The sequence below is a fragment of the Nannospalax galili genome, unplaced genomic scaffold, assembly GCF_000622305.1.
Source record: "Nannospalax galili isolate Female #2095 unplaced genomic scaffold, S.galili_v1.0 scaffold206, whole genome shotgun sequence".
Lineage (NCBI taxonomy): Eukaryota > Metazoa > Chordata > Mammalia > Rodentia > Spalacidae > Nannospalax > Nannospalax galili.
The window spans coordinates 5187907-5212289 of NW_008358101.1; the positions used below are offsets into that span (position 1 = coordinate 5187907).

At 36.3% G+C, this 24383-nt stretch overlaps 1 protein-coding gene across 1 annotated transcript in view; it reads left to right on the forward strand.

Annotated features, from left to right (window-relative positions):
• Positions 1 to 24383, forward strand: part of Adgrb3 (adhesion G protein-coupled receptor B3) — a gene marked incomplete in the record, with an annotated part of 857756 nt that overhangs the window by 803451 nt on the left and 29922 nt on the right. The window contains 5 exon segments of the mRNA XM_008856279.3: positions 2341 to 2439; positions 2745 to 2916; positions 16460 to 16555; positions 18716 to 18755; positions 23200 to 23843. Coding sequence (XP_008854501.1) covers positions 2341 to 2439; positions 2745 to 2916; positions 16460 to 16555; positions 18716 to 18755; positions 23200 to 23843 — 1051 coding nt within the window.

Here is a 24383-nt window from a genome sequence, read left to right on the forward strand (position 1 = left end):
TAGGAAATAGTAAAAAGAAGATAAACTATAATGTATGTACTTTGGGGAACATATTTTTTTATTTTTCTTCAGTGGAGTTTTCTTATTTACTGAATTAAATTGTTTTGTCTTACATACCTGGAATTAAGGATATTAACTTAGCAAGACCCTTATACATTTCATGAAGTTTCTCCTTGAGAGCATTTCATTTTACATTGCAATAACTTAGCTTAGACTCTAGATTATGTTTTCTGTATGTCATTAATTTATGTATGGATCATTTAAACTAGGAAAAAATTACATTTTACTTAATAACGCACTCTGATTGTTCTCCATTCCCATCCATAGGAGGCCAGAGCTTCCAAACTGTCTCCTCTAAGGAAAGCGTGTGCAAGCCTTTAAACCACCCATGGATCTCAAATAAAGACAAATAAGCACTTTGAAAACTAGTTTAAATTTGTCAGAAAATCCCTTACTTAAGTCACTTCTTCAGTACTAAAATACTTGCTGTTTTGGGTCCTTAAATAATCTTTGGTTTTCAACCTTGTTTCAGAGTCCAGAGGGGGAATATTCTTAAATTGAGAAACAGCTACATCCACGTTCAAGGCACAACCATCAAATGACCTATCTTCTGTGATAAAAGAAACAATAAATGAGGAATCTATGCCTTTTAATATAATACAATCAAATTTAACAAGAAAGAAATTCAACTATATATTTGGGGCAGTTGTATCCCTGTTCATCAGAATAACCTATGAAGCTTTAAAAGAGATAGGCACCTGGGTCGCCTTAACTAGAGCTGTTGGAGATGGGGCAATGTAGCTATGTGCAGTCACTAAGAGAACACTGGACTAGGTAGTACTTTGGAAGGAAGTGTTGGCAAGCCCATGGAGCCATTCATAGTAAGCTAGACATGCTATTGCTTGCATATTGTATGATAAGTCTGAGTACATGTGTGCCTGTTATATAGACCCTGGGATAGATTAGTAAAGTAAGTGATTTACAAGCTAACTGCAAAGGCTTGATTTGTTCTTCCTCATGATATGTGCTGATCAATCGATGGCAAGGGCCTTCAGATTTATTATCCCACCTGAACGCTATTCATAGATGAGTACATTTACTTGAGAGAAATCAGGCATTCTTTCCTCTGCCACTTATATATTAACAGCACAGCTTTGCTATAACATTATTATTATTATTATTACTATTTGGTCTTTTTGAGACAGGGTCTCCCTGTAGCCCCAGCTGTCCTGGAACTCACTATGTAGACCAGGTTGGCCTTGAACTCACAGAGATCTGCCTGCCTCTGCCTTGCAAGTGCTGGGATTAAAGGCATGTGCCACCATGACTGGCTTATAATATTATTTTTAAAACATACAGGGCGGACATTTTAGACAGAAATACCACATGGGAATGGACTAGAGAAGGGAATCCCAGAAAATTATTTCCAGATGTTTTAAATTTCACTACAAGTAATTTCTTTTATGTTTTCCTAAGAGGCTTATATTCTAATAAACACATTATTTTCAAGGAAGAATTCCTTATGGAAAGTATATGTGAAGTTTTTCTGTGTAGCCTTTTTTTGCTTCTATAATACAATAGCTAAGATCTAAATTATTTGATTCTGAATTTACTTATGAAATCTCTTAGAGCAGCAGAGACTTTTAAATGTTCCATGTTTGGTGCCTATGGCAAATATTTAGAAAGAATGCCTTGAACTTAATCATTATGTTGAATGTGTTTTATTACTACAGAGAGAATTGTTTCTTTACTATCAACTAATATTTCATCAAATTTCATCAGCCCCTATATTCAGATCACCCTAAAATATAGATAGTATATTGGTGCTATAAGAAATTTCAAAATATGAATCTGTTAAGATACAAACTAGGATGTCTTACATTTGAAGAATATATATACATATATGATACATTTGTGATAAATGTTGATATTTCTGGAGGTCTTAATTAATATATATACCATCTTCAAATGACAACAAAAATCTGAAGCTTGGAATCCTCACATGTTTGGGTCTGAATAGAGGGTTTTCACTGTATGTCTATACAAGCACACGCATATGTTTAACTCAATGCACCAATATTGATCCATAGACACAGGACCATCTGTGGTGTAAGCGTTAGAAACATGCTTTGCATGCCACAAAGGCCCACATTGTTAAAAGGTGAATGTTACAGTGACAACATGTGGTATAATTGTATCTTTAAAATGATCTAGAGCAATCATTCTTGATAAATATACTTTTTCTGCATGAATAGTATTTAAAAGCTAACTTGCAGCTGCAACATTTTTGGTGACAATTCAATATTTTGTTCTTTTTGTGGGTGTTCTGTTTGTTTGCAGTCAGATGAGTGAGCCTCATAGCGGTTTGACGCTCAAATGTGCCAAGTGTGGAGTAGTTTCTACAACAGCTTTGTCAGCCACCACCGCCAGTAATGCCATGTTAGTCCCAATCATTTACATCTTCTTGTTACAAATCTTTACAGTGCATGTGAAAAAATGCTATGATGAAAAAAATTGTGTTTGCTAATATTTGAGTATTTATAATTGACAACTGTCTTTATAATTATTGTGGGGTAGTCTGTAATAGATAAATTTCTCAGATGTTATCTGCTTTGTGGTTTCCAAGTTAATGGTCTTGGTTCCACACACAAGAATGCTTTGTTGAACAATGAATGGGGGGTTTGGTTATGGCCTGGAGCTTAACATGCAGCTACGTAATAATACTTTCCTTTGTCTTTCAACAGGGCCTCTCTTTGGAGCTCTTGTGTGGTATTACCCCTTCTGGCTCTGACATGGATGTCTGCAGTTCTGGCCATGACTGACAAACGCTCCATATTGTTTCAAATACTTTTTGCTGTGTTTGATTCATTGCAAGGCTTTGTTATTGTCATGGTCCACTGCATTCTTCGGAGAGAGGTGAGAAATGAATTCTTTTGTGGAAGAGATAAGTAGAAGTTGAAGGGTGTATCTTTATTAATTTATAACATATTTTATTGTAATATTGTGGTCTTCAAACTAGAGGTGATCTTCTCCACTGATAATTGCTTAAGATTCAAAGCTGAAGAGAAGTAATAAGGCATAGCTCAGGTGGACTTGTGATACTCAGAATGTGACAGATTGAATACATGGGTCTGTAGAAGAGAAAACATAGGCAGAGGTGCCAATAACCAGGAAGAACAGATTCAAGACAGATGGAGTGGGATAAGTACTCTAGAGAATATAGTGGAAGAAAGACTAAGGTGGATATCTCTTAAATGACACTGTTTATAAGCATCCTATTTCTGACCTAACTCCTAACTTATGCTGCTACACATAGCATATCTTCAGTTCTCATTTTAGTTGATCTTATTTTAGATACAAAATATCTGTTCCTGTAGTAAATTATAGTGTAAGTTACTAAAGATAAATGATTTTGATTTGGATATTGACCTTAGCAACTACAAAACCTGTGCAGAGTGAGGCATTATAGGCAGTAATTGTAAGAAATGTAGACTTGCAATCACTGCATTTCTCTGGGGCACAGTGTCAGTAGTGGGAGGAGGAGGAGGGTTCCCCAAGAGGGGAGACACAAACTGGTGACAAATCCATCCAGGACAGTGAAACATTGCAGATTTGCATTGTTTACAAGTAAAATATTGTTTTTCAACCAGTGTGGAAATTATTCCAAATGCTTGCAAGCACTGACACAGTATTTGCAAGGTTTATGAGTCATTTTAGAATTTACTCTAGGGATGAGTAGTGACTAAAACACATGCTGACACAGTGCCATGCTAGCGATTTTGAGAAAACAGTCGACTCTGGCATTTTGCATTATCCAGCTTGAGTAGTTTATTATGATGTGCAAATTGCAAAGAGATGCATGTGCATCTAAATACATACCACACTGTTTTACAGTGATGTGTGAAGGTAACCAAAGGTTTTAAGCTGATTTATTTGGTAGGAAGAACAGTAATTTTTCCTTATTTTAGTAAGACGCCAATGTCAGTAATAAACCCACAGGTATATTCTAAGAACATTCAGTAATAAAAACCCATGAAAACACAAGAAGTGTGTCTTCGTCCTGCAAGGGGAATATATATTTCATAACTTAAAAGTCTAAAACCGCTCACAATTGTTGAGCTTTACTATTCCTTTATCACAAATTTCTACCTAAAATATCAACAGTAAAATCTTTTAAATATCAAGTGCTTTACATAGCAAGAAGTAAATGTTAAAAGAAAATTGAAATATAAGTTTAGATTATATTCTTTTCCACTTATAACTATCTTGTGGCTCTTCTGTGTTAATATTACTCTAATTTTTTATCTCTTGTATTTGCTTCACTTGTTTTCTGGGTTAGCATACAAAGTAATGGATTTTATTCTGGCATCTGCACACATGCATCATAATATCTAGTCCTTGTCCATCCACCTCCCCATTGTCCACGCCCATCTTCCTGTTGTAATTTTTTTTAATGTGTGGAAATTAGGCACCAAACTTCTTTTTATTTAAATAAATAATTTATTAAGAATTTCATACATGCGTATAAGATGTTTTGATCAAATCCATGCCCACTCCCTCCCCTCCAACTCCGCCCTAACCAAATGCATAAATTAATAGGCATAGAACCATTTTTAATTGACAATTAACGATGGACTGTTACAGACTTTAAGTATGGTACAAGACATATCTATGTGTAGTTTTTATAGCAATTAACAAGCTGGGTATAAAGAGTAGACAAGTATTCTACCTTTAAATAAAATTTCTCTCTTTTTGTCATGTCTCATATAGACCAGGGTGACCTCAAACTCACTATGTAATTTTTATGTAGTATTGCAATTAAACCAGCATTTTCTACATGCCAAGCAAGCTATCTACCAACTGAGCTACATCCCCAGCCCAAGAGTCTCTTCTTTATTTCAGAAATAACTTTTCTGGATGCTCTTTGGCTATACTCAAGATAAACAGATTTTCAAGTGACAGATATGATGATGGCTTGTTATCAAATTTTTACTGCTTACATGGAGAAAAATATTTGATACAAAAATTCTTTATATCCATTAGAACTCATCTGTACTTTTTAATTAGAATATTAACTGTCAAAAACATGATTTAAGGGTAATTAAATCAAATCAGAACAAATGATTCTACTAAACTAGGTATCTGTAAATACATATTTTTCTATTAGGAATGAAAGCGTGGCCATATATGTTGTTGGATTTTTATTAGGTAATTTAAAATGAATAATTGTATAGCTGACAAAGTAATAGTGAAATGTCATAGTATTCTCTGGTTTTGACCCTGAAACATATTTCCTCTTTTTAGCATAGAGCCTTAGAAATACTGTGTAATGATGATAGAAATACCCAGATTTTGGTTTCGGGCAAGAGACCTTTAGAATTCCTAAGAGGAATTTTGTTACTAATAAACTAAGACTTTTCTTTAAATCTATTTTGCAAATCACAAAGTACATATCATAGTAATCTTCCTTGGACCCACAGCTTCTTTTTAAAAAGTAATTTTATTTTTTAATAAATTTTGTGGATTTTCATACACTATAGCTTGATGGTATTAAATTCCCTCCCCTATCCACCATACCTTCCCACTTCTGCCCTTTATGCAATTTAATGTGTTCTCTGGATAAATAGATGATAGATAGGTAGATGATAGATGATAGATAGATGATAGATAGATAGATAGATAGATAGATAGAGGATTGATAGATAATACAAGATAGATAGATGATTGATGATAGATAGATAGACAGAAGATAGATAGAATGATAGATAGAATGATAGATGATAGATAGATAGATGATAGATAGATGATAGAGATAGATATATAGATAGAAAAATAGATAATACATAGATAGGTAGATAGATAGATGATAGATAGATGACATGATAGATAGATAGACAGATAGATAGATAGATGATTGATAAATAGATAGATGCCAATAGAGTCTGATTTGTGTCCCCTATATGTCCTTCATTGTGGGCCCATCACTAGGCCCACCAAAAGTCCCCTCACCATAGGAGACTGTCTTTACTCTCATAGAAGCCATCAATTGTCAAAAGTTCCCTAGGCTGAGTTGGAATTTCCTAACCACTTTCCCATGACTATGTGGGGATTTTTGTCTGGTTTGAGCTTGTATAGGGATTATGATTGATCTCGCTGTTGCTGTGAGTTCGTATGAGTAACACTAGCTGTCTGGAAGACTCTGTTTCCTTGTGGTCATCTACCACCTCTGGCTCTGGCACTCTTTCCACCTCTGCTTCTCAATGATCCTTGAGTATTGGTAGGCAGACATTTGAAATAGCTGTCCTACTCATGAATAAGCACTTTGTGAACTCTTGTCCTCTGCACATTGGCCAATTGTGGGTTTCTGTGTTAATCACTATCTGCTGCATAAGGAAACTTCTCTGGAGAGAGTTGAGAGATTCGTTCATCCTATGTGTAGAGGTTGCATTGAAGAAGTGTCATTAGGGTTAAGTGTCTCACAGACACTTAAGTCTCTGCATTTGACCAGTTCTGGAACTCTATTAGTAGTCTCAATCTGTTGTAAAAAGAAGCTTCTTTGATGAGGAGTGAAAGGTACACTTGAGGTAAATATGAGGATGCATATTTAGCATACAGTAAGAAATTACATTGGTCTAGGGATGTGTCAGAAGTAAGGTTTTCTCTAGGATCTATGACATTTCCAAACATGTGCATTTGGCTATGTTTATGGTACCATATATGAATTCCGTCCTCCGAATCCCTAGATGTGAGTATAGATATCCAACCATGGAGATAAAGGGAAAGAAGATACTCAAGAGAGGGGAATAGTGGGAGATAAGTGTTATTAAGGGAGGAAGGGGGAAAAGAGAGGGTTACTTTAACTGGAGAGGAGCTGGGGGGGTGTTAGACAGGTAGAGTGAGAGGAGAGATAAATAATACTTGGATGGTTTGAAAAACCAGAGGAAAATGTATTAGTTTGAAGTACTACTGAATAATACACATCCAATAAATATATGAGTGCATGTGTATAGCTGAAGACTATATAACAAAAAACAGTGGTAGGCAGGAGAAACCTCCTTTTGAGTTGTTGGTTAGAGTAGTCCAAAAGATGCCCCCCCTCAAATAACACAGGTTATTGCCACAGCCCTTGATTGCCTCCCAGAACTTGAAGGTAAAACCCTATTGCTGAAGACAGGCCACATTTCAGACACAGGACTTGGAGTAATCATGCTGGAACTGACCCGGAAGCCTCCTCATTGAAGACTAGCTCTCATGGTATCAAAGATACTATACAAGCTGCCAAGGGAGAAAAACAAATAAATGATCCTACGAACCTAGAAAACCTTAATCAACAGCAATGACTGGCCCAGCAAACTACCACTGTTGGTGCAGTAGTGGCACTTTTATCTTTGGGGTAATCAACACCTGTCTAATTTGATTTAAAGCCAATAGCCTGTTTTGACCTAAATCTGTATTACCTGATGTTAGCAATGATCTGTCTCCTACTGCTTGTGATAACATACCCTAGCATTTAATTTATTCTAAGAGAAAAGAACCGTCCTCCCTATGCTCTCTACCCCGACAACACTATTTCCATAAAAAGACACCAAAGCACATGGAATAGACAGTGTTAATGGAATATGGGATTGTAATCTGTAACTCTTAATCTTCTTAATCATGCATAGGATCGCCTAGGAATGCAGTTTTGTCTTTATCTCACTGCTGTTTTCTTTAGAATAATTCAGATAAAATTTATGGATTTCTCTTTCTTAAAAATACATAACTCATGTAAGAATTATTTTTGATGTAGAGATTGAGTACATATATATGTGTATACATATTGCTATTTCTATTTTTTACATACAGTAATATAATTTGTTGTTTTTTTTTAAGTCATTGCTGTTTCAATAGGAATTCAAAGGCTTTCTTCTTATTTACTTGCCTGATCTTTCCATGAAAGAGATTGAAGGGCAGTCTTTCACTTACAGAAAGAAAAAAAGAGAACTATAATCATGATATTTTGAATGTAGTGTACAGAGAGCTTAATTTATTTTAAGTGGTCTTTGGCTTTCAGTGAAATTTTAAAACAAAAATCACTTACAATCTGGAAAGAAGGGAGAAATAACCACATTGGTGCTGACAACTCATCTGTGTGTATGTGTATTTGAATGGTATATGTGTATGCATGTGGTGTATGTGCTGTGGTATATGTGTGAATGTGTGGTGTATACAGTATGTGTGTGATGTATGTTTATGTATGTAATATTTGTGATGTATGACTGTGGTATAGTGTGTATATGTGGAATATGTGTGTTTGAATGGTATATATGTATGCATGTGGTATATGTGTATGTGGCATATGTGTGAATGTGTGGTTCATGCAGTATTTGTGTGTGATGTATGTGTATGTATGTGGTACATGTGATGTATTTATGTGGCATAGTGGTATATGTGGAATATGTAAGTTTAAGTGGTATATGTGCATATATATGGTGTTCATGTGTTTATATAGTGTATGTGTGTTTGAATGATATATGTGTATGTATGTGATGTGTGTGTGTGTTATGTGTATGTGTGGTGAATGTGTGTGTGGTGTATGTCTATTTATGTGACATATGTGTATGTATGTAGTATATGTGTGTTTGAATGGTGTATATGTACATATATGGTATATACGCACTTATGTAGTATATGTGTGTTTGAATGGCATATATATGTATATGCATGTGGTATGTGTGATGTATGTGTGATACAGTCTGTCTGATGTATACGTGTGTGTGTGGTGTGTATGTGTATGGTGCATGTATTTGGTGCATGCATGTGAGTGTACTCATGCCCATGTGCTCACATGCAGAGGTCATAGCCTGCCTTCAGGCTTCTTTTCTTGTTCCTTTCTGCCTTACTGCCTTGAGACAGAGTCACTCACTGAACTGAAAGCTTGCCTTTTTGGCTAGACTGACTGTCCAGTGAGCTCCAGAGAGCTGCTTGTTTCTCCTTATGCTGGGCTGCAGATTTGCAGTGATGCTGTGTTTACATGGGTGATGGGTATTCAAACTCGGATTCTCGTGCTTACAGAGCAAATGCTCTTACCCACTGAGCCACCTACCCAGCACGCCTATTTATTTTTATAAAAAGAAAATTGAATATTGAATTACTGTTCTGATTTCTAGACCTAACAACTTAATATTTAAATTTCACAGTAAAATTGTATTCTTTAAACCACAATTGCTTCTTCTAGAATACCTTTGCCTTTGAGTTGTTTTTAGCAAAATGTCTCTGAGGGAAAAAAAAGAGATAGAAAACAAAAAAGGAGAAAAACCATGCTTAAATATTAAAGCATCTGATTTATCATGGAATAATACACATCACCTAAACAATAGTGTGTATAATAGCTACTCAGATAGAATCTATTACATCAAGTAGAGATGTTACCTGCATCTGTCCATCATCTGCTGATTAGAATTCATTTGGATTAAGCAGACAAGAACACATACTGTTTACTGTTCTCCACATTGCTATGGAAATGAAACTACACAAGAGTTATGGTGCCTTTGAAATAGTTCTGGTTGCTAGGAAACCACTTTCTTGGTGCCTGCACATTTCTTCTCCTAGTGTCTCTGTCTGTGCCTGGCTCTAAGACAATCTTATAGCTTGGTATCAGAGGGGAAGAATAACAAGATTGCGATACAAAACAATGCACAATAAACCCCTACCACTAAATGGAAAGAAAAAAGGAAAGTGCTTAAATGGATAATTTTGTTGTGTCAGTGTGTGAGCATCCTGTGGTTTTTCTGACACAACAGTATCAGGGCCAAGATTCTCTTTTCTCTTTCCCAAGCACTGGAAGGAGGTCGAGGCTGCACCTGATGAGGTACCAAAATTTCCATCCAAACTTGTGAAGCAATTTTACAGTAAAATGCTTAAAATATACATGAACTGTCTCCCCCTAGGCCTCTCCATTGTATCCTTGCTTTCTCGTCCTCAGTTCCATTCTCTCCCTTTATTTGAAGGGCAATTTCACATTCATTCTTCTTGTTCAATAAGGAGTATAGATAAAATGGATCTTTCTCTGTTTTGGGGAGGGTTGTTTTTGTCTTTGTTTTTGAAAGAGGGTCTCGATGTAGTCCCAGCTGGCCTGGAACTCACTACATAGAACAGGCTGGCCTGGGTCTCAGAGAGTCACCTGCCTCTTCTTCCCAACTGCTGGGATTAAAGGCATACACCACCACGCCCAGTGGTAGATAAAATGTTTTATAGCACATCAGGGCATATTTGAAAGATAGCACACTTTTCCTGTGCAGTATAAAGCAAATATTCTTCCAAAGTAAACCATTTTAAAAAATAAGAAATGAAGCCAGTCATGATGAAAAGACTAGAAATGATATTGAAATAGTCCACGTTGTACAGAATATGATTTAAACGAATATCATATGATTTGACTCTACTATGTAGATTTACATTTGCACCCTCAAGTGGTGGTTGGGAGAGGGGTTTCCATTGGTTTTTGAAGATGAAAGAGTGGGAGGCAGGAAACTTCAGAACCTAAGGAACCTGAGGGAAAAATGAAGTTGGAAGATTAAGGAAATGAAGGTTTCAGGTAGAAGAAGTAGGGAGATAGCTAGACTTGTGGTTTCCATGGACTAGAGCCTGAGGCTAGCAGCAGAGTTTAATTCATCTCTGTGACCACAAGGAACACACAGAGACATAAACAAGTTGTAGAAGCATAGACACTAGAGTCATTTTACAGCCAGGACTTGAGCATGAAGATAAAGACCATACAGATGGCTTCTGAGGACAGCACTGAGTAAATGATATTTCAGACCATTCAGAGGCTTGATAAGAGGTTACTCTGAGTGATGTCTGAAAGACATGTAAATGCATTTTATAGAGTAAGTGGCTCTGCATGGAAAGACAAAGGTTACTAATTGGAACAATTTGCTAAGAGCTAGATGTATATACCAGAAGGATTATGAGTGAATGGCTCAGCTACTAAGACCTACATTTTTCTCAGACTGAATTGAAAATTCCAAAAGAAAATCATTTAACAATTTTGTTGCTATTGTTTTGTTTTTAATAAAATAAAATGTATACCTTGAAGTGGGAGAATGACTAGAGGTAGCAAGATAAGCCTGGATCGCACAGAACCAAGCTAGGAAGGCAAGGATTGACTTTCAGTAGGAACGTGGGCATGGCACAGCCTAGGATAATATGCTTTTAGTCTTCCAACATCTCCCCAGAGATTGCAAACCTCACCTCACTCCACATTCCTTTTCTTAGGAAAATATAAATTTACTGTTTCCACATTAGGTTTTCCCAGTTTGTTATCATTTTAATTATGTGGTGAACATTTGCATCAATCTCAGTACAGAGGTACATGGTTGTAAGAAAGCCATGAGAGGTTGACAGGAGTATGGAACCCATTGAATGAGATGACCTCTGTGAACAAGGTCAGTCACAGACAGCACACCACAGCTTGATAAATTCTGGTATGCCTTCCAGGTGGCATCCAATTGTAATTTGGGGTTCTGTGACAGACCCTCACCTTGCCCTCCCAGCTGCCCCTTACTCTAAGCAGCAGCATCTTGCTTCTGTCTCAGTGAGAATTCTGCTGGGCACAGCCAGGTAGGCTGGCATACTCCACTTCCCTCTCCTAGATCCCCAGGATGTCACCGTACAGCATTATTATTCTAGCAACAAAGCTCAATAGGTCTTGACTAAAGGAATAAAATGAATACATATCTGGTTAATTTGTAAAAGATAGATTAAAGTGTAATTGTTTTGGTTCATTCTTTTATTTCAACTATCCTGCTCTTTGTTCAATAAGGTTGTAAGAGTACAGACAGAATGATGTCTTAGGATGAAGGCTAACTTGGAAGGCAAACGGCGTGGTGGTTCATGTTCGGCTCGTTTCAGTTTGTCACATATTGCTAGGATCTTGAGCCAGTTTCTGAAGCTCTCCAAAGAGAGCTTTTCTGCCTATTGCAATCCTGTCTGTCTGAAAGGCTGGCCCACAAGGCACATGAAATGGCACCTGTGAAGGTGTGAGGCGATCCTGTCTGGCATAGAATTTCCCTTTCTTTCCTCACATTTGCACACTAAAGAAACGTGACTACATTTTTCAGACTGTGTATTTGAAATATCATCTAAAGAAGTTTCTATATTCCCCCCAAAGGCGGTTTAAAAAAAAAAAAACTAATTTGAAGGTACAAAGCATGATCTCAGATATCAAATGGTAGATCCTTGGGCATTAAGAGCTTCCAATAAAGATTCATCAGGACTGAAATCTGAATCCGCAATCTGGATCTTTCCTTGCATAGCAAAGAAGCCACCTTTGAATTCTACTTCTTTTGTTAAGAAAAGTCAACTAATATTTCTTAAATTTCGAGTCATTCATGTTGTTTATGTCAAGTGATATAAAAATTATGAGACTGACTTATTTATTAATTGATTAAATAATATAAGATATAATACATTTTTAAAAATCGGTGCCATTTGTTCAACTATGAAACAATGGAAGCAAGGTAAACACAATGTTCAGGTAAACACACAGCACATAAGAAATTCCTCCTCCCTGGACATAATCTCAGAAAATTGCAAGAATAAAACTTCTATATTCCTGGTTTAAAAATTATCTTCTGGAAAAAAATTCAAGAAGAGTAGCTGTCGCTAGAAAGAGCTGCCTTTTTTAAAGGTGAGAGGCCTAGGTCTGAGCAGTTCAACCGCTATAAAAAAAAAATTGAAAAAAAAAAAGAAAAGAAAAAAGAAAAAAGAAAAAAGAGCCCATTTCAAACATGCAGCTCTTTCCTGCGACGTTTCTCGAGATTGCAGCACTGCCGAACACTGCTTGGTGCTCTTCCCCGGCAATCTCTAAATCTGGCACAGGCTTTCACAGTGACACTGCCAGCTGCCTCTGGAGTGCGGCCAATTGAGAAACTCCCAGCTTGCTGCTGCCGAGAAAAACCGAATGCCTCTCACCATGAGGGAGAGAGGAGCGGATCAAGACATTCCCCTGCAAACTTCTTTGAATTCATACCTCATCCAGGAATCTGGACCCAATGAGAAAGATTTACTGCTTCTCCAAGAGTTTTCAAAGCAGCCTCCTGCTTGGTTTAAAACTTACCAGAGACGACGTTGATAGCTGTCACTTTATTTTTAGAGATGTCTCGGTCCGTCCATTCTCGTCGTTCACAACATGGCATCAGATTTCCTTAGTTTCCGAAGTATTGCAAAGGCAGTTAGAGTCTCTTGCTACTTCCTCTCATATTCAACCCTGCCCGATCATCACTAAGAATGACAGACTTATTCCAGGCTATGATAAAAAGAAGACATTTTATAATGTAGCTTTGGACTGTTCCATAATTAGTGTTAAATGTTTAATTGCTCTCCACAGAGTTCCTTAAAATTGTGTTTTCCGGCCTCAAGAAAGTTTTTTTTTTAAATGTTAATTTCAAAAGAACTCAGATTTACAGTACTATCTAATAATAAGCTTTAAAACTGTTACCTGAAGAATGTGATTAGTTCTCTATAAACAGTAAATCAAAAACTGTTACTGTGCAGAATTATAAATATAATTAATGACAGGCGATTCGGGGGATTTTAATTCCACTATAGCACAGCCTAATCTAAATTTTATCTTGTTTTATTTGTCTTCATGGATCTATTTGTCTAGAACCACGATTCCTGTAGGTTTGTTTCCAGTTCTACTTCAGTCCAATTCACATTAATTCAACAAAGATAAAACTCTTTTTTACCTGATAGAAAATTCAATTATCAAAATGTTTCCAAGTAACTGGATATTTTTCCAGTTTCTTTCTTTCCTGAAGCTCTTTCTGAGATAAGGAATATACAGTGTGAAATCTCATCTCATCATTTCCTTACAGTGTTGAACAAAAGTTTAATGCCAACTACAGATCACCTCAGTGTATTTTAAGATTAACAAACATTCAAAAGGAGTGGTTGGAAACAAATGAAATTTCTCCTAGAAATCTTTATTAATTTAGTTATCCACTACACTAAAAATATCTCATAATCTGATTCTTAAATTATGGCACTTGTGACAACTTTAATATGACCTTAAGTGTACTGGGAATTTTGTGTGCTTTTCTGTTTTGTCTTTCTGACCATTAAAGCTGACATCATCTATGCTGAAAGAAGTGTCCTTAACCCATTATCATATTTGAAAGTTTGGCAACTGAAAGTATTGAAGTGTGTATGTGTGTGTGTTGAAGAACATATTTTATTTCTCTTCTAAGCAACCAGACAGTGATTCTTTGAAGATAAACTTACAGAAATTGCTTTCCCACATTTTAATGTCAACCAAAAATATCTTTGCCAATTGAAAATAGAAAATGGTCAATTAATGTTTGACATTGCCACAATGTTTCATATTTTATATAAACAGATTTGAAGGAAATCTTCATATGACAAAGTCCTAGAAGGCAACATTTCTAATATATATTTATTTTCCTTTACAAGTTGCACTTTAGCTGTTGCCTTGGGATATAAACAGAAAATCAACATGTACCTATTTTTCTGACAATGGTTCATAGAATTTTTTATACTTGCTTGGTGGTTTTCCTATCTCCAATTCTGTTTAACAGAAAAATAGTGATCATTTGGCAAACGCAAAACACATAACAATTTTTCTATTATTAATGTATCTTTTTTATGACCTATAGCAATGACTTCTATAAAGGAGTCTCCTGAAAGCATTCACAGTTGCACTCTGTCATGGCCCTGTTGGCTTCACTGGGAGAAGGCAGGCCATTCAATTCTATTTATCCAGTTCCTTAGGAAGTGACCAGACTGGATTACTGAAGATGGACTTTTTCTGACATGTCAGACTCATAAAATATGTCAGACAACTCTTCATTCCTTGGAGGGATGTTAGATTTCATAATATTCCATCACAGAATGAAAGAGTGCTCAGAGGACACCCAGCTGCTCCCCAGGACTATTTCCCAGAAATTACGAAACACCACCAGGTGTAGAACCCAAGGTAGAGAGTACATGCAGATCTCACTATGGGACTGGCAGGACAGTCTGTGGGGGTGACTACTCAGTGTCTTTTGAAACCAAAACTGCAAATTTGAGCAGAGAACTCTCTGAAATGGTGGGTGGGGGTAGGTAGGAGGAAACACAAAACAAATTAAATGACTGAGGTATTTGTTTTGGTTTGTTATGTTTCGATTTGTTTTCTGACCAACAAATACATTATGCACACCTCACATCCAAACAGTGACAGGATATTATATATCTGTACTTTTCGAAAAGAAGGAATCCAGATGTGTTTACCCTACAGTCTCTGTAACAGTGCTTCGATATAATAGAGAAAATACAACATCATCTGTGATTTGTTTTTTCTTAGTGTAGTAAAACAGATTACAGTAGATGAGAAGGGGAACATCAAACACATGAAGCCAGAAAACAAAGAATTAGTGAAATAGCCTGGCCATTGGTTTGGGATAAGTAGCTCCCTGTCAACATATCTGTCAATAAATTATGAGGAGCCTAATGGACCACAGAAAGTGGGATGGGCAAACTAAGGCCGAGGTGTCCTGTGATCTGAAACATAACAATTGTTTTCATTATCGTGGGATCAGTGGTGTTCCTCTTTCAGTTATTCATGTTTACTGAATTATTGGATGAAATCATTAATGTAGACATCTTAGAATTCCCCATGATTGTTTATTCTGTAAACAGAATCTGATAGGATGCTGAGGAAGTTTGCCTGGGCTTACATTTATTTTTCCTCAAGACAATCAACCAGAATTAGAGTTTCGTTTCCTATTTGTTTTTCTGTTTCCTGTTTTTAATGTCTGAGAACACAGGACTTAAAAGAAGAAAATGAGCAGGGCATGGTGGCACACACCTTTAATCCCAGCACTTGGGAAGCAGAAGTAGGCGGATCTTTGTGAGTTCGAGGCCAGCCTGGTCTACATAGTGAGTTCCAGGACAGCTGGGGCTACAGGGAGACCCTGTCTCAAAAAGACAAAAAGGAAAAAAAAAAGAAGAAAAGGAATTCTCTACCTAAACACTGCTTAAGTGAAACAGAAAAGGAAAAACATCTTAAATCAATTCTAATCAAAAGATCATTGAGTCATCTCATGTTTTGCAATATGTAAAGCTGTTATGAATATTAGGTCATGCAAAATGGGAAATCCCCCTTGGAAGACATATGCGATGTATGACAATGAAAGAAAATTGACCTCGGGCAAGAATTATTAGCCAGGTATAGCCATTTTAATACCTCAAGATTTCCCAACATTTCCCTGTGTAGGTGGTGGCAAGGGGTGTTTCCTCACCTTAGAGGAAAGCCAAGGTGCATCACCATAGAGGTACACCAGTATTAAGATGTAAACAAAATGACACCATAAAAGCAAGTATTAAACTTTCTCGTAGTCAATAGCCAATATAGACAGCACCTGGTTATTGTCAAGAAAAAGGAAAATTACTGTTGGCTTTTTTCCCCTCCTTACAGGTTCAGGATGCATTTAGATGCCGGTTGAGAAACTGCCAGGATCCAATCAATGCTGACTCTTCAAGCTCTTTTCCTAATGGGCATGCTCAAATCATGGTGAGCTTTCTTTTTCCTTCTGGCTGATAATTAAGTCATGGTTTCTCAAGAAAATTAAAAAGCAAATCTCTATTAATAATCCACAAAGTTTCATTGAAACTTAGCACTTTGTTGACTGCAGGAATGGCTCAGTGTTCAAGAACACATGCTGTTCTTCCAGGGGACCCAAGTTCAGTTCTTAGCACACCCATCTTGTCGCTCACAACCACCAGTAACTCCAACTCCAGGGGATACAGTACCCTCTTCTGGACTCCACATGAACCTTCATGCATTCACACACACACACACAAACACACACACACACACACACACACACACACGCAGGCACACATGCATACATATAAATAATAAGATAAAAAAATTTTAAATAGTACTTAGCAGATACATGCTCTGTGTAGATTACCTTGGATTCCAGTATCTGCTGTTGGCTGCCTTGGGTTTCCAGTGTGGTGTCATGTGTAACACTGCAGAGTAGTTTCATCCTTGCCCAGAACTGGAAATAATGGTTTACATATAGAAGTACAATGGACTTTCCCTTTAAATCAATGGTTCTCAGACTTAGTTGCATGTTAGAATCATCAGAGGAGCTGAAACCCAGTCAATTATCTCAGTGCCTTTGAAAGTGAACCCCAGGCATTGCTGCTTCAGTGTACAGCCTGAAGTAAGTGCTGCAATACTGAAGCACAATGAGAAGGCACCCTTCCTGGGACGGGTTCAGAACATCCATGAGCCCAGAGTGTTGTAAGAGTACCGTAGGCATGAACACATTGGCAAATTTTAGAAATTTCTAGTTTAAAATACTGATAGTGGCTTGGTGAGATGATTCAGCAGGTTAAGGCATTTGCTATGTAAACCCAGAGACGTAAATTCAATCCCCAGAACTCACAAAAAGGTGGAATGAGAGAAACAACTGCAGTGTTGTACTCTGACTTCTACATCTTTGTCATGGCATGTCTGCCCTACCACCCCACACACATCATGAACACAAACACACACACACACACACACACACACACACACACACACCAAAAAAATGTAAAGTAAATAAATAAAATATTAACAGTGAAAAGCATATGATTTTCAGAACCTGGTTATGACAGGCTAATTTAATTTTACCATTAAAAAATAATCTAATTAGTTTAAAATAAGAATTTGGGAAATCTTCATGGGAATTAGTCCTAGATGGCAACATTTCTAACATGTTATTTATTTTCCTTTGCATATTGTACTTTCAAGTGTTGCCTTGGATATAAACAGAAAATCAACATGTACTATTTTTCTGACAGTGGTTCATAGGAAACCTTTATACTTGCTTAGTGGTTTCCCCAATTCCAATTCTGCTTAGCAGAAAAACAGTGATGATCTGACAAACACAAAACTCCTTACAAATTTTTCTGTTATTGGCGTATCATTTCATAACCTACAGTGATGACTCCTTCCTCCATATCCCCAAGTACTAGATTACAGATCTGTACCACCATATCCATTTTATGTGGTGCTGGGGATATAACCCAGGGCCTCATGCATGCTAAGCTAGCTGCCTGGCAACTGAACTACATCCCCAACCCCTTCCCCTTTTTTGGACTTTTTATATTGATCATGGTTTCACTGACCTTGACGTCATTCTGTAGTACAGGTAGTCTGTGAATTTGTAATTCTTGTGCTTCATCCTCCTGAACGGCTGGAATGGCAACTTCAGCCAACAGTCCCTAGCTAAAATTCTATTATTTTATATGTAGTAAAGTGTTACCTTATAAAAATTATGCATATTTCCAAAAATGGTTTTATGCACCATTTTTTTTAAAAATTTATTTATTTCATGTATATGTGTATTGCCTGCATGTAGGTAAGTGTACCCGTGTCATGCAATGTCTCCTGAAGTCAGAAGAGGCTGTCAGATCCCCTGGGACTAGAGTTACAGACATTTGTTAGCTGCCATGTGGGTGCTGGGATTCGAACCCGGGTCTTCTGCAAGAACAACCAATGTTCTGAACTGCTGAGCCATCTCTCCAGTCCCTTATGCTCTTTGAAAAACATGCTTTGCATAAAACAACAGACTGGCACTGGCTAGTCAGAAATCTAAATTTCGTAGAACTTGAATATTAAAAATCATTTGAGATTTCATTAAACGATGATTCTATGCCTTATTTCTTGTTACAGACAGACTTTGAAAAGGATGTAGACATTGCTTGTCGATCAGGTAAGCATATCTTGATCTCGAAAATATCATCTTTAGGAATGTGAAATCATTTATATGGGTCTTTATTTTGAAGAAATGACTGTGTTTTCTCCATCACGCATTCACGTGAATGAATAGGTGGCTCTTCCAAAGATAAACAGTAGAATATCAGGGATGTGTATGGAGAGGAGAGAGAAGGAATGAGAAATGATAACCACATTAGGAATGGCTCATTAAGAGCATTACGGCATCAGAAAGCATTAGACTAACACATGAAACTTCTGTCCTATGGAACTGATGGTTGTTAGGTCTAAGAGCACTTGTTTAGCCTCTCTGTCTGATTCATCATGCATAGACTATGAACCACTGGACTGCTGAAATACCATTGAGTGTGAGTGTGTCTTTCTGTCTGTTTTATTGGTGGCTGTTTTATTTTTAGAAAGTGCAAGGAAAACATCCCAGTTTACAGTGTTTAGACCCCAGTGACTTCTTGGTAATCGTCTAGTCATTGACTAATTTTTCACCAGAGGAGATGGCTTGAGAATTTTAAAGGAACTGCATGTTTCATATTTGAGTCATTTCAGTTGTTGAAAAATGGTCCTTCCAACTACAGCATTTTATTTGTTAGTCTTGATGCTGTCTTCTTCCATAATAAAAGTGATGTTCCTCATCTAAGTATCCAAATATTTGAAAACAACTCTCATTTAGTTCAATCTAAGTCTTTTCATTCCTCTGAATTTAACAGCCATATGTTAGAATTCCTTCTAATGGCATGGTACCAAAAATAGCCTCCAATTTGTCAATAAATTTGTGTGCAAGTGCGTGTGTGTATGTGCGTATGTGTGTGCGTGTGCATGTGTGTGTATGTGCATTCCATCATTCATCAGAGTTGGCTAGTTACTTAATGTTTTCTACATTTATATTTGACTTATATTTCAGTATGTGTCAACTTGTCATCTAAAACCCTTAAGGTGTTTTGTAGGAGCTGTCAAGGATTCTCCTTCTAACTTATTTAAAAGTTCTGCTTTGAGTATCTTTTCTCTAAAAACAAAACAAAGGAATAAACCCATGGCCTTTGCTTTTATCTCCATTACTGTCATTTTACCTCCTTCAGCATAGCATCCGTCTGAGATTGCTTTGCCATTGGAAATATAAAAGTACCTTTTAAGTCTTCATTTAACTGTCAATAAAAGAGTTAAATGTCATGACAGTTAATACAGAAATCTGCTATGCTCAGAAAGGCACTCCCTACCTGCCAGATCCCTTTATACACTGTTTTCAGATTCAACTCAATCATTAAAATATGTGCAGAATTTCTGGTCCTATTTCTTGTTATAATTACAAGGAAATAAGAGACTAATCTCATATCTTCTTGAATTCATCTAAAACATTCTATGTGGAGTACAGTCATAGCAGAGCCACAAAGCAGCAGTTATGATTTGTCAGCCCTTAGTGGGCCTGTGTAGAGTACTTGGAACTATCTTTTCCTGTTGGAAAAAGAATTCAACAAAAATATTGCCAAGACATAATTTCACTAGTGTTTGAATCTACCAGTTTCTTGAATGTACCAGCTCAATGGATAACTGAAAAAATATTTTCCCTTTACTTATACATCTTCTATAATTTCCTAAATCATTGTCAAAGTTTTAGGTTTTACATTTAGAGGATACAATTTTTCTGGATCAGGAAGATTGAAGTTATTTTAATGATTAGGTATCTGTTTAATTTCTCATCCTCCATCCAAACTTTAGTTTCCTGCCTCTCTTTAGCATTTGTGACAGAGGAAAGAATGGGAGCATATAGTTTTGTTTTCCTTAACAGTTACTCACATCAAATCAGTGCTTGTCAAAGTATGGTACCCAAACAAAAAAAATGTTAGCATCACCTGCCACTTACTCTAAATGCAACTTTAAATCCCTATCCTAGACCTTGTGGGTTAGAAACTGGGAGGCTAGAGTATAGTAAGCAGGCATTTTATAAAACATTCACGAAACTCTAATCCATACCACATCTGCGGCCCAGTGTGTCAGACCATCTTCCTGGAGCTGTGGCCCCATCCCTTCAGTATGTAATGTTCTCTTTCATTAAATTACTCCTATTGCCCAGGCCATATTGAATTCTGGTATTAAGCATTCTAAACAGAAACTACTATATTATTAATAAAAAATACTATAATAGTTTTATTTTTGCTCAATGCTTTTTTAACTGAGCTCATCAGGAGATTTTTTTTTCTGGATTTTTCAAAAGATATCTGTGTTGAAATGTATTAAACTTTAAAGTCTCTGTTTATGGACTCAGCATCGTGCTCTAATTTTTGCTTAAACTTCTGCAAATGCTGGAGTGTATATATGATTCTGTTAAATATTCAGCTGCTCTTTGTTTTGTTTAATTTTTATACCTGTTTTGCCTTCCACGAGTTGATTAATTTTCTCAAAGGTCCCACTTCACCATTATGCTTCCATGTTAAGTGCTGCATTTTCAAAGCTCAAGTGCATTTATGACTATCTAAGAAGCAAGCACACTTCTCATACACTGTAGACATTATTTTGTAAGAATAATTCCATTGCCCCAATTATTTCAGTATGAAAAACCAAATGTATCTTATATCCAGATTATACAATCAATACTCACTCCAAGGTTTCCTTCCTAGGTTACAACATGTTACTATCTGTACAACTATAATTCAAAGTGATAGGTTCCCACAACTTGCCTTTAAATTTTAGTGCTGTAAATTTTGAAGTAATTTTTGAATAAAGTTAGCAAAAATATTTTTCTTTGCATTTGGAAATGCTTTAAACATTTTAGAGTATCATTAAACCCATTAATATGTCTTGCCCCTGAATATTTTCATTTATAATTACTTTTGGAAAGCACAATGTATTAATGACCTATTATTACCTTAAGAGATTTGTTTTCTTCTGGTTGTAGTTTTTATCAAGTCTCATTATGTAGCCAAGATGGCCACAACCTCCCAAGTGCTACATTTACATCACTACAACCATGCTAAGTTTAGAAATAACTTCTTAAAACTTAACCATTCTGTATTTTTTAGATATAAAATGTAAAATTCACAACCACATAGTAAAATCATGAAAAAAATATATGGATGAGGATTTAACATGATTTTATGGTATGTGAAGTAAAGAGACACTAACACAAAGGCTAAAAAGAGCATCTCTACAGATACAGGCCTTGTAGGGGTGGTGCAAGTTTTGAAATATCTTTAAAGGCTTTTTTTGTCATAGAAAAGATTTTCATAATCTATTTTTCAGTGTGTGTGCTAATTAATAACAATTATGAGTCTGCACAAAATTGGATGATGATAGACAAAATTCCATATAACAGAGTTTCTATGCCTTTATACGCTAAATAGTCTATAGTTGTCTAGCCCTAGTTAAATTCCAGACCACAATTCCTTTGTTTTGTGGACAGGGTGGTCACTGGAGAGCAACTTCCCCCAGCCCTCACACAGCTTATCGCTGTCCTTTCAATGCCAAGAACATTTCTTCATAATTTTATATTTTCATACCCCCAATGTGACCATTTGTTTATAGAAGCACATGCTTCAAACTATTCTGACTGTCTTATCCATAACCCAGGTCTTTAATTTTGACAGAGAATAAAGAGAAGAAGAAAATATATAGTTTGATAAAGAATTCTTAAGTCTTTTATTAACTTTCTTGTTTTGGGTTTGTTTTTTCTTTAGTTTTGTTTGTTTCCTTTCATTCTACAAAGGAGCATATACTGTTTTCTAAGAAACGTTTCCAAGATTAAACTGGAATGGAGTTTTCAGAGGCTTTTTTATTTTTTCCCTGCTTATACTCTGGCTTTTTTGACACTCTCTAAAGGGTTTATGAGCCAGTGGGTTGATCTTTTGAAAACTTTTCTTTTTCCCATGTATAATTCAATGTGATAAATGCTTCTGAATATCGCATTAAAATGACCATATGGACTTCAGTGTATACTTATTAGTTTTCAATATGGGTAAGTTTTGAGGGACTTTTAGACCAGTTTTATGAAGTTTGGGTTGATTGCCTCTTTCAAGAACCACTTTTAATGGATAGAACTTCTATAACACTTCAAAAGAATGACCTATAAGAAAATATCAAATTGGCATGAATAAAATCTATAATTTTGTAAAAAATGTTTTGCAGCACATTGATGGAGAAGAGTTCTCTGATAAACTACCTTTACCCTGAAACTTTATTTAGAACAGTTTTTAGGCCAGGACATGGAGATTTCTGAAAGCAAATTAATCAGCTTTCAGATACACTTTACCTGTGGGTTACTTGTGATCTATGACAGCATGGCAGAATCAGTAAAGATTCAGTAATCTGGACCATGATCAAACAGGCACATGATTATTTTCTTTTATTCACAGTGATTTTTTGGAAACAAATAGCAACATATAGCAATAAAATAAACACTCACTTTCTTTTATTAACTATTGTGCTCTAATTCACAGTTCTTCATAAGGATATTGGTCCTTGCCGAGCAGCAACAATAACAGGAACACTCTCCAGGATCTCTCTGAATGATGATGAAGAAGAAAAGGGCACAAACCCTGAAGGGCTGAGCTATTCAACATTGCCTGGAAATGTCATTTCCAAAGTCATCATCCAGCAGCCCACAGGCCTGCACATGCCCATGAGCATGAATGAGCTGAGCAATCAGTGTCTGAAGAAAGAGAACACTGAGTTGAGAAGAACTGTGTACTTATGTACGGATGACAATTTAAGAGGGGCTGATATGGACATAGTCCATCCTCAAGAAAGAATGATGGAAAGTGACTATATTGTGATGCCCAGAAGTTCTGTAAATACCCAGCCATCAATGAAGGAGGAAAGCAAAATGAATATTGGCATGGAAACCTTGCCGCATGAAAGGCTATTGCACTACAAAGTGAATCCTGAGTTCAATATGAATCCCCCTGTAATGGACCAGTTCAATATGAACTTAGATCAGCACCTCACGCCCCAGGAACATATGCAGAATTTGCCCTTTGAGCCACGCACAGCTGTGAAAAACTTCATGGCCTCTGAGTTGGATGATAATGCGGGACTGTCAAGAAGTGAAACTGGATCAACGATATCAATGAGTTCTCTAGAGGTGAGTGATGGGAAGTTAAATATTTTCTTGATATTGGAAGTATGGATGGATGGACTCATAAGATGTTGGTGTTAGAGAAGGAGATATGCACTAGCTTTTGCAGAATTTCTGGCATTGGGGACTAAGATTCTGGACAGAAAGTCTTTTTAGTAGGTAGGTTAGAATCTTCTGGTTAAAGTTGTTATTTTAAAAAGCCTATATATTTAAAATGATTCTATCAGTCTTAACTTTATCATAATAAGACTCTGGCAGGACTTGCCTAAAGAAAATATAGATATTTCCTGAGGTTTCCAGGGTACCAGAAGATTTTGAGGCATAAAGTGGTATCTGGTTGTTTTACAAATTGGAAGCTAGATCTGAATCTTTTCCTGTAAGGGCATCTGTTAATAAGAATGAAATCGAAATGTTTCTGAGTTTTACCATTACACTGACTATAACATAATAATTATTACATCATACCAATATTATTCAGAATAAATGTTTTGCTCTTAACCCTTACAGAATGATGACCATTAAAATGATTGGTCTTTTATTGTTAAT